Here is a 15,336-nt window from a genome sequence, read left to right on the forward strand (position 1 = left end):
TCACCCTTATAAAGTGTACACTTCAGTGCTTTACACTCAGCTGTGCAGCTGTTGCCACTATCTAATTTCAGAACATTTTTATCACCTTCCAAAAGAAGCCCTGTACCCATTAGTAATCACTTCTCATTCCTCTCTCTTACCCCCTTCCCCCTGCCCCCTGGCAACCACTGCTCTCCTTTCTGTCTCTGTGGATTTGCCTGTTCTGGATATTTCAGTTAAATGGAACCAAACAAATTACAGCCTTTTGTGACTGGTTTCTTTCGCTTAACAAAATGTTTTCAAGGTTCATCCACGTTGTAGCATATTATCAGTACTTCATTCCATTTTATGTATCTGTGGACATTTGTTGTTTCCATTTTTTGGCTGTTGTGAATAATGCTGCTGTGAATATTCATGTACAGTTTTTTGTGTGCACGTCTTCATTTCCCTTTCATACACACCTATGTGAGGAGTCACTAGGTCCTCTGGGAACTCTTACCTTTTTGATGAAGCGCCAGACTGTTCTCCAAAGTGACTGCACCGGTTACATTCCTACAAGCAATGTATATATAACCTCACTCTTCATTTCCTGTGCACTTTTCAGCCTCATGTAGTCTGGTGTTGGCTGTTACTATTCCTCCCAAATTAATACTGCCAGTAGGGACTTCCGTATTGGTAAATCCAGAAGTCCCTTTTCAGGCTTTGTCACATCTGATTATCATTTCTCAGCAACACTGAAACGTTTTCCCCCTTGGCTTCTGACTGCTTCTTCTCAGTCTCTTGCTGGCAACTCCTGGTTCACTTAACTTCTTCCTGTTGGGGTTCTTTGGAATTTGGTACTCGGTCCTTTCTTTTTTCTTTTCCCTTTATTCCTGTGGCTTTTTTAAACTGAAATTTTAATTGAGTTGATTGTATATTTGAATACAGTTGTAAGAAATAATAGAGATCTTTGTACCTTTTGCCCGGTTTCCCCACTGGCAACATTTTTGCAAAACTATAGCACCGTGTTACAACGAGACGGTGGTACAGTGCATAGACAGAGCTTACTCAGCTGTCCCAGTTTTACTTATGGCTCACGTGTGTGTGCTGTATTAAGGTCTGCACGTGTAGGTCTGTGCGTTCACCAGCACAGTCAAGATAGTGAACAGTTCCAACACCACAGGGGTCCTTTTTGTTGCTCCTTTAAACCACACCCATTTCCCTCTAATGCCACCACTTCTTTAACTCCTGGAAACCACTATGTGTCCTGCACTCTTAATATTTTGTCATTTCCTCCACAAAGTTACAGAGATAGAATCATACACTTTTGAATTGTAACCTTTAGGAATTAGCTTATTTTTACTTGTAATCCCTGGAGAGTCATCTAAGTGTCTGACCCGTTTGCTCGTTTTTATTGCTGAGCAGTAGTCCGAGGTGTGCCGTGTATCACAGTTTAACCAGTTACTGGCTGAAGGACTTCTAGACTGCTTCCAGTGTTTGGAAATTACAAATAAAGCTGCTGTGAATACTTGTGTACAGGTTTTGTTGTGAGTGTATGTCCTTTCTTTGGGATACATGTCCAGGAATGCAATTGCTGTGTCATATGATCATTGCATATTGAGTTTTTAAAGAAACTGCCAAACTGTTTTCCAGAGCAGCTTTACAGTCCCACCAAGAATGTGTGAGTGAGTGATCTACTTTCTCCACATCCTTGCCAGCGTTTGGTGATGTCGCTTGTTTTTATTTTAGCCATTCTGTCAGGTGTGTAGTGATACCTTATTATGGTTTTAACTTGCATTTCCCTCATGAGTATTTCCTCTTGTTGAATATCTTTCATGTGCTTATTTGACTTTATATGCTCTTTCAAGAGGTATTTGATGATGTCTTTTGCCAGTTTTCTAAATGGATTGTTACTTTGTTGAATTTTGAAGTTTTAAAATATATTCTACATAGTAGTCCTTTGTTGGATACATGGTTTTTTAATTTCTCCTGGTACATAGCTTCATTTCATCCTCTTAACAGAATCGTTTGTAGAACAAAATATTGTAGTTCTGATGCAGTCCAATTTATAGATGTTTTTGCTTTTGGTGTCAAATCTAAGAACTCTTTGCTCTAGCCCTAGATCCTGAAGACTTCCTCCTATGTTCTTTTCTCAAGGTTTTATAGTTTTACATTTTACACATAAGTCTGTGAATCATTTTGAATTAATTTTTGTATAAGGTGTGAGGTTTAGGTCGTAGATTTTTGCCAAATGTCCTTGCTCGCACTATTTGTTGAAAAAGCACTCATGGCGTTTAAAACAATTGTGTGCCAGCGACTTTCAAGTTTGTATCTCACGTTCCGATATGTCTTCTCTGCTTCCGATGTCCGTCTGCCTTCTTGACACCTCTCTTTGAATGCCTCTTACAAAGGCACCTGGAACTCCTCAGGACAAAAACTTGAACTCATCTTCTTCCCAGTCTCCCTTCCCCAATCTTCCTCATCTCAGTTAATAAATCCAGGAGTCATTCTTTACATCACCTTTCCCTCATTTTCCACATCAGGTCCTAAGAGTCCCCCTCTTAAAGAGTTCTCAAGATCCAGTTATTTACCTCAGTTTCTGTTGCCACCACCGTCGGTTCTCACATGGCTGACTTCAGAGGATTCGTGATTAGACTCCTGCTTCCATTCCCTCCCTGGTAAAGCTTCTTTACAGTGGTCTTCTACAGATTTGCTCTGATGATGTCGCTTCCCTGCTCCTGCAGGCTGATGTCCTTACCGTGTTCTGCAAGCCCGCTGTGATCTCGCCCTTGCCTTCCTCTTCAGTCCTCTTGTTACCACACTCTCCCTCTCTGACCTGACGCCCCACCAGGTGTCTTTCAGCTCCCAGTACCTAGCAGACTTTCTTCATGACTTCTGTATACATTTCTTCTGCCTGAAATGTTTTTCTCACCTACACTTCAACTCCTGCAAGTCTCAGCTTGTGTGTCACTCTCAGGTGTGCTGTTCCTGACCACTAAATTAAGCCCCCTGATTTTTCCTTCTCACAGAACTCTGGATCCCCCACTTATTATTTATTTGTATGACATCTGTAATCCTTACCAGATGGTAAACATCATGAAGGCAGGGTCGTGTCAATTTTCTTCATTGTATACTCTGTGCCTAGTTCAGTGCTTAGGATACATAGTATATATGCAGGAAGTATCTGTGAATGAATGAATGAATGAGATAGGAAAATACAGTGTTAGCAAGATGTACGTAGTTTAGGGTAATACAGAGCTTCTAGTCCACTGGTATTTTTATGAGCTGTTTTCTTGAGCCACCAATACTTGGCCAGTCTTTCTTGCTTAGTCCAAGGCATAGTGTAGTAAAAAATCATAAAGATAATTCTTGTTTTTTATCCCGCCAACACATTGTGAGTGAGCTCTTTGTAGACAACTGAAGATACTTGATGTAGTGTGAAGTATTATTTGTGCCCCAGTCATCCACAAAGAGAATACTTGCAGATGACCATGGGTTGTTTCTGTCTATATTGAGGGAACATTATCTTAAGAATCTGGTTTTAAATGTCAGCATTTTCTTTTATTCCTCTCTTAGGGTCTGTTCTTAGAATCCATGGCCCCTTTCCTTACCTCAAGAAAGGAAAGGATCATGACTGTTTTATGTGGGCTGTTAAGCCTTCCCTTTTTTTTTTTTTAAATGTGATTATTGTCAAGAATTTTATTTAAAAATTCTATTTCTCATCTCTGTTTTTGGGATCCTTTAAGAATCATGTTGTATGATTAATGGTATCTGTTATCCCCTCAAGGCAATTAAGTGATCATCCTAGATTGTGGGTGGGGAGGTTAGCTGGCAAACATTCTTGCGAGAGCCTCCTAATAAAACAGAAATGTTATAAACTGAACGCCTACAGAGGCCGAGCTGAGGATACTGCTTGCTCTGCAACTTCGGCAACTGACTTCTTTAAGCGGATGATATTGCGGTGCCTGTGTATGTGGCGCGTTGTCCTTAGATGATCCTTAGATTGCTATTACTTTTTTATTTTTTTACTAGTGTCTTTGCATTGTCTCAGTATTGAGCAGGAACTCTTTGTTTGGAGGCAAAGAGCAATAAGGGTTTGAAATACATATTAATAAAATGAGTGTATTGAAAACAGAAGTAGAATTGACCACTTCTGTGTTCTGCTGATAGTGTATATTAAGGAAAAGCTTAATATACACTAATATATACTTAATCTCACTTTTTGTGCAGTACTAGAACTACTTATGTCTTGTGTTTAGACGTCCAGCATATATTTTTGTAGTTAGTATGTGCTTATGGACAGTGCACTTTCTTTTGACCTGCAAGCATGAAAACTTCCCTTCTTCCCTCCTGATAAGACTCTCTACCCTCAAAATGAAGAGCAGGCTGATGAAAGGGAAGGTGGTGGTTGGACAGTCGGTAACTCATTGTCGTCTGCATATCGCCTTTCCCTAAAATAAGTGTGTCTCCCTTTAGCATTTCTGAAGTGTAAGGACCAGTAATGGTGTTAACTCATTAACAGATTACTAGACATTGAGCATTTGTAGAGGAACCAAAATCCAAACTAGAACCTAGATCTTCTAATTGTGTTAAATCAGCAGATGCTTGTGTAAAGCAGACATATACACGATTCACTTTGAGCCCAGTGGGAGATTCAGAGAATGGAGGGAGATTTCTGTTTCAGGAACACAGGAGAATATACAAAGTTTAAAAAATCCTTTGCTTCTCCTCCCAAATTTAATTTTTGGGAGTGTTTTTCTTTCCCTCTCATTGAATTTTTACTTGGAAAGTTCTCAGAAGTTGGGACAAACAAGACAGACAGTTGCCTAAATTCTCCAGGTTAGGGGAGTTACTGAATAATTTCTGTTAGTGAATAATTTCACTGAACTATTATTACTGATGGTCTACAGTAGAAGTTTTAAGAGTCCTTACTTCTCTGTAATTTGGTTTAGTCAACACAGGATGCATTTTGTTAGCCAGCATGCAACATTTGCAGGCTAGAATGGTCTTGGAAAGTTTTATGGGGCGGGGCAGGGCAGGGTGGGGATGTGGCATTTGGAGGAATAGGCAGCAGCAGAAGGAATCTCAGCAAGGGAAGAGCATGGGCAAAGTCCCAGAGGACAAAAAAAAATTGTGGTAGACTCAGTTTTCAAATAGACCTAATCAGTGGCCGTAGCTTATGTATTTTCAAGATTACTACGATTTTTCTTCTATGATTATCATTCCTTTGATTTTATTTTTAGGCATGATATTTAATGTCTTTTGAAGTTTAACATTAAAGAAGGAATTATTTTGTTTGAGAAGGTGTTAAAAGGCTGCAGAATCTTGATCTAAATAATGATTTCCTAAGGGAGATATGGGAAAATCCCCAGTAATTGTCCTTGATTCAGAGAACAGTCCTCAGGGCTAGAAAGAGGATAGGGGAGCCCCAGAGAGGGTCTCCATGGTCAGAACCATTTGATCCTCACAACAGAATGAAAAAAATTTTCACTATAAATGCAGCTGTTCATTATTATAGATAAGGTAAAGTCATGACTGCTGTCTTAGGAAGAACTCTTAGCTGTATAGATAGCATGATGGTGGAGAAATCTTCAGATGAAAAGAACACTTGAAGGCCATTTAAGGAAACTTTCCTTTTGCCCCTTTCTCTGGAATATTTAGGGATAAGTTCTTAGTTTCTGATACCTTAAAATTCTTTAAGTATTTTGTTATTAAGAACCATTACTTAAAAAAATAATTAGGTGATGACATCAGAAATTTTAAATTGCTCATATTCCTGTAATTCTAACAACTATTTTCATTTTTTTAGATTAAAGATTAATCTAAAGATTATCTTTAGATTAAAGATTCATCATTAAAGATTATCTTCTAATCTTTACTTGTGTGCATACTTTGTTAGTAGTAGTACTTTAAAAATTAAGAAAGACTACAGAGATGTAGAGAACTTTGTATGATTCTTTTTTCTTTTTAAGGTATGTGTTGGGTGGTGGAGCATTATGCATGGAACTACTCACAAAACAGGTGACTGTTTTCTAATGGTACTTCTATGTTTCATCCTCCATAGAGTATTTTGACTATGTAAATTAGATTCTGAGTGGAAAAAGCTCTCTTGTAATAGCACCTACTTTTAATAATGAAGGCTATTTAAACCATAAAATGACATTGTTCTCAGGCGCTTAATTGAGGTGGGCAATTAGAGTGATGTGTATTTAAAGGTATAATTTGTTCATGTTTGGTACTTAAGTGTAGGTTTATTTTGTTTGTTTTTTTTCTAGGTTTTAGAAATGGTCCAACTTTTATTTCTTAACTACAAACTTTTTAACATTAACTTGCTGTTACTGAGTTGTTCCATGCCATTACGTTAAGCTTTCCTAAGTGGGCGTTAGGAATACCCTTGTGTTTTAGGGAAGTGTTCTCTTCTTTCTCTAGGGCTGGAGCAGTGCCTACTCAATAGAATCGGTCATCATGCAAATCAATGCCACCTTAGTCAAAGGCAAAGCCAGAGTGCAGTTTGGAGCAAATAAGGTACTTTTATTAAGAATGTCACATAAACTAAAAGATTTATTTCCTGTTATCTTACAAGATTTCTGAAGTCTTTGTTATTTCTACAATAGATAAATGTCTGTAATTTAAAATTTATTATTGGTTTGTATGTCCTAATAAGTAAATTATATGTAGTTGTAAGTTTCCCAAAATTGAGATCATGTTGTAACAGTTAATCCCCAGTGATCATTTATGTGCTAGACTCTAAACTTTTTACTTGTATTAACTGTCAATCCTATTAATAACGTAAGAGAAGGTACTGTTATTGTCCTCATTTTGTAGATGAGGAAATGGAAACACACAGAAATGAGGTAACTCATCTAAGATCACAGGTAGCAGAGTGAGGTCTGGAACCAGACATTCTGGCCATTAGTCTCTGCTCTCAACCACTGAGTTCTGTTCTTTATTCACTTAATATATCAGAAATATCTTTCTATGTCTAGCTGTAGTTACGTATAAACACTTAAGTGACCAAGAATGTACTCTGAAGTTAGTGTGTTTTGGAAGAATATTTGTGTGATGGAAATCATCCTGACCTAACGTTTAAAAAAGAAATCTGGAAATTCCTAAAGTTCCTTGTGAATTTTGTATTAAATGCCCATCCAAATGGTATTAAATCTAAATAGGTTTTTATAACTGTGTTGCACATCAAATCATGAGTCCACTAGAATCTTAACTCACAGAGGGAGCAAAAACTGAAAAGGCTATATTAGAAAATTGTTTGGGATAATATTATAAAATAACTTATTTTTACTTTTAGCTTTTTAAACTGCTATTTCTTTGCACTAGAACAAAATACCATATTGAATAAACCCTAGAAGTTAGTGGAAAAAAGTGAATTTGCTTAACTACATTTAACTAGCATTTCTTAACAGTGTATATATTTTAGATATTTTAAATGTGGCAATAGAATGATGTACTAGAACATCAACATTTTATTTTTCTAACAAAGTTTATGCTCACTGTGCATTTTCTAAAGTAGAAACAAATACATACTAAAGGAGTCACCTGTAATTTGACTGTCTAGAAATACTGTGAACGTCTTGGAGTACTTCTGGCTTTCAAAATTTTGTTCCTGGCATTTATTTATATTTAGAACTTGATGTTAAGTTTTATCATGTTTAAAAAAAAATGAGCATGTTTTTGTCCTTAAGGGAAAATATGGAAGGCTTAGAACAGTGATCTTTTTTGAGTAACTGACAGAACATTCTTACCAATAACTTAACTGTGTAAACTTACCTCTCTGGACATCAATATCTTTACCTGAAACACAATTGATTTGGATATTTTAAGTCTCTTCCAGTTTTAAAATCCTATAATATCAATATTCTGTCTTTGTTCAGTGCCATAATTCTCTTGGAATCAATTAGTTTCAATATAATTGCTTTAAACTGTTACGTTTTCATTATTATAGTTTTGTTAGCAAGTAAATATAACCATTTTACATACAGTGCTGAGTCAGGCAGCTAAATGTTTGCATATTAAAATGTCTTAGAAGATGAATTTTTTAAATTGAGTTGTTAAGATGAAACCTTACCTTTCCATTTTTTTAATTAAGAAATATTTGTCAGTTAATGTGGAAACTTTGTATGATGTAATATGAGTTTTACCTTTCAGGATCCTACACGCAGCAGGGAATAGTCTGAATGTTAACTGTAAAAATACTACTATCAAAAAAGTAAGGTGCTAACAGGTGTTAAAAATATGCTACCATTTGTGTAAGAGAAAGACAAGGACATTTATAGATGTGCTTTTATAAGCAGAGAGCATCTCTGGAAGCATATTCAAGAAAGTGCTAACAACTATTGTTTCTGATAAGGGAGTATTGAAATATTGAGGTGGTGGGTTAGAGATAGGAGGGAGATTTTATTGTAAATAGTGCTCTTTGAATTTCTTTTTGTCATACAACTATTACTTAAGAAATATTTTTTAACAATAAAGTTAAAATATTAAAAAAAAATGCTACCAGCTACTGGTTCAAAATAAATGTTGTCTCCTAAAAGATATTCTTAAAATGATATAAATATACATAAGTCCTAGAAAACAGGAAAAGCTGCCTAACCATGTGCATGAAATTTGGAGACAGGTTCAGATTGACAGAGCTGAGAATCTGCAACTCCGCAGGCAAGGGTCATTGTAAAGTTTTGCCATTAGCTCCCCTAGGTTCTGCTATCAGGAACTTTCGGAAAGCAGGCCATGGGACAGAAGGATGTTGGCAAGGCCGGTTTTCTATTCAGTTAATGTGAAATATAGGCTGTAACGTTCACTCTAGGCTATAGTAGTGAGAAAGCGTTCTAAAGTAGAGGTCTGATCTTATGACTTTTAGCAGGAATGGGGGTTTTAGAATAGGCAGGAAGTGCCTCTTAAGAAGCTTCCATTCACTACATGGAGGGGAGCTGTTGTCAAGTTAAATAGTGGCATCCTAGAGCACACAGCCCATGGGGCAGCTCCTAGCCTATTTCTATAACCAGGAAAGGTACCTGTCTTCCCTGGAGCCCCGCAGACTTCCAGTTACTTACCTACAGAATCCCCTAGTCAGTGATCACATTCAAATGAAAGATCTGATTGTTATTTTTTCTTCCAGGGGGAGTTGTTACCTATATTAAGCAGTGCAGTCTTCTGTTTATAAATGAGCAAGGTTGACGGGCCAAATAAATCTGAGAACCTTGCATAATCCTGAGATTTTCCAAGAGGACTAAATGGCCTCATGTTAGTTGTATCCACAGTTCTCATCAGCAGATACAGATACTCTTCAGAGGAAAGCACTTCTGATTTAAATCTGTAGGATTCCCAAAGATTAAGATCAAGCAAGCATGAATTCAGTGAACGATCACAAGCACATGGTAGACAACCTAATATACATGAGAATTGGCAGAAACAATGATAAGAGATACAAATTGCCAAGAATTTTAGGTTTTGGAATTAGCAGATATTAGAATTGCAAGAAAATGGTAAGTTATATGTAAAATCTAATGTAAAGAAAAAATAATAAAATTGGTCAAACTAAGATCAGGGATGATGGGACAGATCTGGAAAAGAATGAAATAGAATTTTTAGAAATGAAAAATATAATTGTTGAAATGAGAAACTCAATAGGTTAGACATCAGAAGAGAATTGATTAGAAGAAATAGCTCAGAATATTGCAGAGAGAGACATGGGACAGACAGTATGGCAGAAGTTAAGAAGAGCAGAGATCAGAATGAGGTCTAAAATATTTCTTACTGGAATCCCAGGACGAGATAATAAAATAATATTTAAAAGCGAGAGAAATGTAAATCAGAAAGTAAAGTAGTAGAAACAAGTTCAAGAAATAGTCATAACAAATGCAAATAGACTAAAGTTACCAGTTAGATGGATTGAATTTAATGGTTTTTTTTTTCTTAAAGAAGTATATTTAAAAATGTGAGGATACAGAGAAATTGAAAGTTTTTTTTTGTTGTTGCTTTTTAAAGGAGGATGATAAAAATGCCAGTATAGGCACACCTCAGAGATACTGCAAGTTCAGTTCTAGACCACTTCAGTAAAGCAGATACCACAGTAAAGCAAGTCATGAATTTTTTGGTTTCCCAGTACATATAAAAGTTATGTTTATACTCTGCTGTAGTCTATATAAAGTGTGAGGTAAAAGACAGTTACATACCTTAATTTAAAAATACTTTATTGCTAAAAAATGCTAACCATCATCTGAGCCTTCAGTGACTTGTAGTAGTAACACCAAAGATCACTGATCCCAGATCACATATAATAATGAAAAAGTTTGAAATAGTTTGAGAATTACCAAAATATGACAGAGAGAAGGTGAGCAAGATGCTCATGGAAAAATTGAGCCTACAGACTTGCTCAACACAGGGTTGTTCCAAACTTCCAGTTTATAAAAAAGGCAGTATCTGCTACATGCAGTAAAATGAGGTTTGCCTGTATACACTAACAAAAAGGGGGTGTAGTTATAGTATCAAACAAAATACGGTTTTGGAACAGAAAGCAATAGTGACGACTTAGTGATGAAAGTCTCATTTAACCAGGAGGATGTAATTTTTTACTTTGTCATGTTACCTACCATTTGTTGGGGGGAAAAGCAGGGGATAGTCACTAACAATAAGCTGTGCATTAATTTTCTTATATGACCTTAAGGATGGACAAGTAGTAACAGTAGTTATTCAGGTGGAGGAAGGAGGATGGATGAGGGGGTGGAGCTGGGTGGTTGAAGGACAGGTAGTAGGAAGGAGAATTTTCCCTTAGAATGTGTTTGTATGTGTTTTATTCTTGTGCTGTGTGACGTTTGTTTAAAAATTCTATGATGTGATACAATAGGTGTGTATCACTATGGAGAATGCTTATGATATACTAACTGGAAGTTAAGATACAGGTCAGTTGTACTGATGGAGACAAAATCAGTTTAAATTTGGCCCCTTAAAAGAAATTCTAATCTAGAGGTTAACAAAAGAAGACTCCTTAAGAAGACTCTGTTAATAATGGCTTGGTGCCACTTATGGGCATTCATTTTTAACTCAAAATGTCATTCGTATGTCTAGTCCTTAAAGCCTAATGTTTTCTTATCTGAAATTAATATTTTGTAGTTCATTTTTTTTTTTCCTGATGGAAGTCATGAGAAAGGGAATTTAAGTTCTACTTGCATCCATAGAGCATCCTTTATTTATCAGTGCAGAGAGGGACACTAGAACTTGTGCAGTGGTAGGAAGAATTATAAAAATAAACTGTGAAGCATGTAGATTTTTACTAGAGTACAGTTTTGGTTTTGTATCCTTCTAAAGTGGTAGAGAATAATGAAATTGAGAAATTTCTTTTTTGAAATAGAAATATAATTTAGTTACCTGTGTTCTTTTAAGCACAGCAGGGACACATCCGTAAATTATTTGTAATGATTTCCATCTACTTATAGTTTTGATATAAAATTTATAATTCTCTTTCAGAATCAATATAATCTAGCAAGAGCCCAACAATCCTATAATTCCATTGTACAGATACATGAGAAAAATGGTACGTTTAATTCAATAAGTATTTATTGCCATTTATGAAACTTTACATAATGTACTGTTAGTAATTATCCTGCTTTATTCTTCTGTTTTTGCGTTAATTTCTTGCAAAGTATGGTTACCACAGGGAAAATCTTTAACTTGAGGACACACACACTGCTTCATTCAAAATCTTTGTATCGTAAATACTTGGCCTGGGAATCTCTGAGTTAAGAGTCAAGATTTTTGAGTAGATTAATGAATAAATCACTTTATCACTTGAAATGTATGGTATTGGGATAGGAATTGAGTTAAAGGCAACTCTACAGGTGGAGTTCTTGTTAATACTGAGTAAATGCAGTCAGGGTCATGAACCAATTATTTCTGAAACATCTTCAGACTATTTAATGCTTTTTTGACAATTGTACACAATTACCTATTCAAGTAGAAAAGTCCTAATTTCAGTCTGTACTTCTGAGTGTTTAAGTTGTAAATTTAAAATAAATTATCCAAATATCTTTCATAAACCTTATTGGCCTTACTTTAAATTTTGCTTGTATTCACAATACATGTTTTGAGTTTTTGTCTCTAATAGTGAGGTAACAAAATAAGTAGACTTGGAATCAGAAGATCTATTGTCAAGTGCCGTTTGTGTCACTCACTAGCTCTGTGGCCCTGAGCAAGTCCTGTTACCTCTCAGTCTCAGTTTCCTCATCTCTAAAATTGTCTCCATGTCTGTCTTGCCAAACAATGAGGCAAAAAAGGAATAGTGTGTATGCACAGCACTTCATAACCAAGTGCTGAGATTCACGGTAGCCAGGGTAGTGAAACTGATGTTTTCTTTTGTGGACTAAGTAAATTAATAGGAAGGAGTTTTCTTTAAGGAGAGTATTTACAGTGAAGTGTTCTTTGCTCTGCTAAAATGGGGTAGTTTGTGACTTAAGATTTGTATGTGCTCACTTTTGCTGAAAAAGTGACAAGTTTGCTTTGTGATTAACTGCTTACTTCTGAAAGAATAGTATTCAAAACAATTTTCAAGCTTCTGAAGAGGGATATGATAAAACTTGAGGACAAAGATGGGTTTTCATAATAATAATCATCTCCAGCACCCTAAATTAACAGATCCAAAGACACTTGTACTTCATTAACCACATGGATGCTCTACAAATCTTGGTATATTTATACTGTTCCAGTGGCAGTTTTGTACCAAACAGCACTTAGCCTCATTTGCCTTTCTAGAGAGAGATTATATTTTTGTTTTGTTTTGAACAATCACATTTTTTCTTACCTCTTATTTTTTGTTGAAACAGATGTTGTAGTCAGCATTCAAAAATGTTTATGGAAGGCACTGTATTTGAGAAGGTTGTATTTATAATTAGCTATGGTGAAAGAGCAATAGATTCAGATTCAGGAGATGGATTCTAGTTTGGCTTCTGCTAAATTTGATCTTAGGCATATCCTTTCGGCAGTGCACCTGCTGAGAGAGCACCCTCACTGGTAAAATGACATCATTGCATTTATGACAGTCCAAGTTCCTCTTCCTCTAAAAAGCCAGGATTTTGTTTAGGGGATAGTTATTTTCAGTGAGGTTCACCTTCAAATATAGAATTGAAGTGAAATCTAAAGCCTAGCTTGTAGTCTAATATTGTACACTGTCATCTTTAGCTACAAATGCCATTAACATATAGAGCTCTCCTGTTGAAAACTCAAGTACAGTTTATTCATAGGAAATAACTATATTGTGAACATATCAAAGTACTGTGTTACCAACCCAAGTGTAAGTTGATAATTTTTACAGTAGGTTTAAATGTGAAAAGTAGGGGTAGAGAAAGTAGCTAACCTTAATAAAATGCCATTTCTCCTACTTGGTTTAAGAATTTAAGTATTTTAGTATAACCTTTAAAAAGGTGAATCATATATTGTATACTTAAACTTGGGTACATAATTGTAGATAATAATTGTACATCAAGTATACTTCAGTAAAAAAAAAGAAGTAAAGTATTTTAACTTTTTTTCCCCATTCTTTTTCAGGCTGGTATACCCCTCCAAAGGAAGATGGCTAAATGTGTTGACCTTTGTATGTTTGGACCAATGTTGCTTTAAAGAAAATCTTTCCAACATGCAGGCACAAGCTTTGAGTGCCCCTCTAACAGCAGTACCGAAGATCTTAGCTCATAGATATTTTAGTGGATAATCTGTCAACTGATCCAGTATAAGTTACAGCCTTTTCATTTTGCTCATTTTAGGTATCTTGGACTGAGCAGTGGGGCCTTTACTGTATTTTTCCTGATAAATACACATACTGGCCACTCCTTCTCTCTCTTTCTTGAAAGGAGAAATCCGTTAAACAGGCAAATCAGCATCAGGTTACTGAAGTTGTGACCTTAGGGCAACTTCCCCATTTTGAGCTCATGCGTTATGAAGACTTGCAATATATTGTTCCATTTAAAGCCAATAAAAGTTTAATCGATGTTTAATACTGGTTTAGAAAATTTAAGGTCTTCTAAATCACAGTAGCTTTTTCAGGTTAAAACTATTTTATGATATTGCCAAAATAATGACAGGAAACCTACTTATTAAATTGTTAAACTTTTTTTATGGCTGTGTGAAGATATGAATTGTTTCTCAAAAGATTTACTCTTAACTGAGTTGTATTTTACTTTTTAGGCAAAGCAAGGCTGTGCCAATTCAGGCTTGTAAGTAGTAATTTCCACTGGGGCATCAGAGTCTTGCTGGGCTGAATCTGCTTCTTGTTGGTTCAATATTCTTATGAAGAAGAGCTTGAAGTATAGAGCTTGAAGTTATTTAAAATACTAAGTCATTTTACGTTTCCATTTTATTAACGGGATGTTGCAATCAGTTGTAAACTAATAAACTTATAAAGTGATTGGCACAAAGACAGACTCCTTGAACAAAAACCACACAGTTAAGTACAAAAAGTATCTAATTTGGAGACTTAAATTTTTTGCTATAGTCATAACAATGGCTTTTACATTGAAAGACTAATGGGAACTCTTCATATATTAGTTCTTTTATAAAATCTGACTCAAATTAGTGTGCTCTCCATTTTATTGCCTTACCTGAATCAGTCCTGTTGGGTTGGTAATAGATTTTTTTATATACCCAAATTTGATTTAAACATAAATTCTAGTTATTAAGCACTTTTAAAAAGAGATCCAGAAGCACATTTTTCTGCACAAACCATTTACAAAGTTCAAAAGTGTTTCTTATGCTTTAAGACTCAGTTTTTAACTTTGTAAACCACATCTGAGAGATTGGCACTTCTGCATTATTGTGTGTTTGATTTCTTTCTCTCTTTTTTTTCTACTTTGGTTAAGAGGATAGTAGAAAAGGATTTTCTGGCATTCTTGTTCACTTGGTTACATTTGTATAAAGTTCTGATTGCCAGTTGCTCAGATAACAAGTGACAAGGCAGAATTCTTTAAAGCATTAAAGTTCCTTAAACCTAAGGCTAAATCTTGAATACATTATTGAATTCTTTAATATCCTGATGGCTAGCAGATTGACAGCTGCACATTTGGCATGCTTTCTTTCTTTTTTTTTTTTTTTAATTTTATTTTTCATTGCAGATTTATTTGGCAATGTACAGTAAATTTTGTAAACTTGCATCAAGTTTATGAATAAAGAACCATTTAAAAAATAACTTTGTCACTTTTCCCTCCTAAGATAGTCTTTGATTCAAGTGTCTGTAAACTCTGTTGCGTTTCTGGAATAGGGTTATATATGGTGGGATGGGTGAGGAGAAGCTTGAGAAGAAGAGAGGCAGACTGATTTAACAAGAGAAAACTAGAGAACCTAGAATTGATGTGTATAGACTTGGCATACTCAGGGTTTCCTCAG

General features: G+C 35.6%; 1 protein-coding gene across 3 annotated transcripts in view; it reads left to right on the plus strand.

Moving 5' to 3' along the window:
- UBE2Q2 (ubiquitin conjugating enzyme E2 Q2) overlaps positions 1-15,139 on the plus strand; it is a 54,144-nt gene extending 39,005 nt beyond the window's left edge. For 2 of the 3 annotated variants that reach the window (XM_064480673.1, XM_031440749.2), the window contains 4 exons: positions 5,931-5,979; positions 6,388-6,483; positions 11,434-11,500; positions 13,507-15,139. In XM_064480673.1, coding sequence (XP_064336743.1) covers positions 5,931-5,979; positions 6,388-6,483; positions 11,434-11,500; positions 13,507-13,538 — 244 coding nt within the window. In that variant the 3' untranslated portion in view covers positions 13,539-15,139. The remainder of the gene's footprint in view (positions 1-5,930; positions 5,980-6,387; positions 6,484-11,433; positions 11,501-13,506) is intronic. The other variant, XM_064480672.1, reaches the window with a different exon arrangement.
- The last annotated feature ends 197 nt before the right edge of the window (positions 15,140-15,336 follow it).

This window comes from Camelus dromedarius, chromosome 29, assembly GCF_036321535.1.
Source record: "Camelus dromedarius isolate mCamDro1 chromosome 29, mCamDro1.pat, whole genome shotgun sequence".
Classification (NCBI taxonomy): domain Eukaryota; kingdom Metazoa; phylum Chordata; class Mammalia; order Artiodactyla; family Camelidae; genus Camelus; species Camelus dromedarius.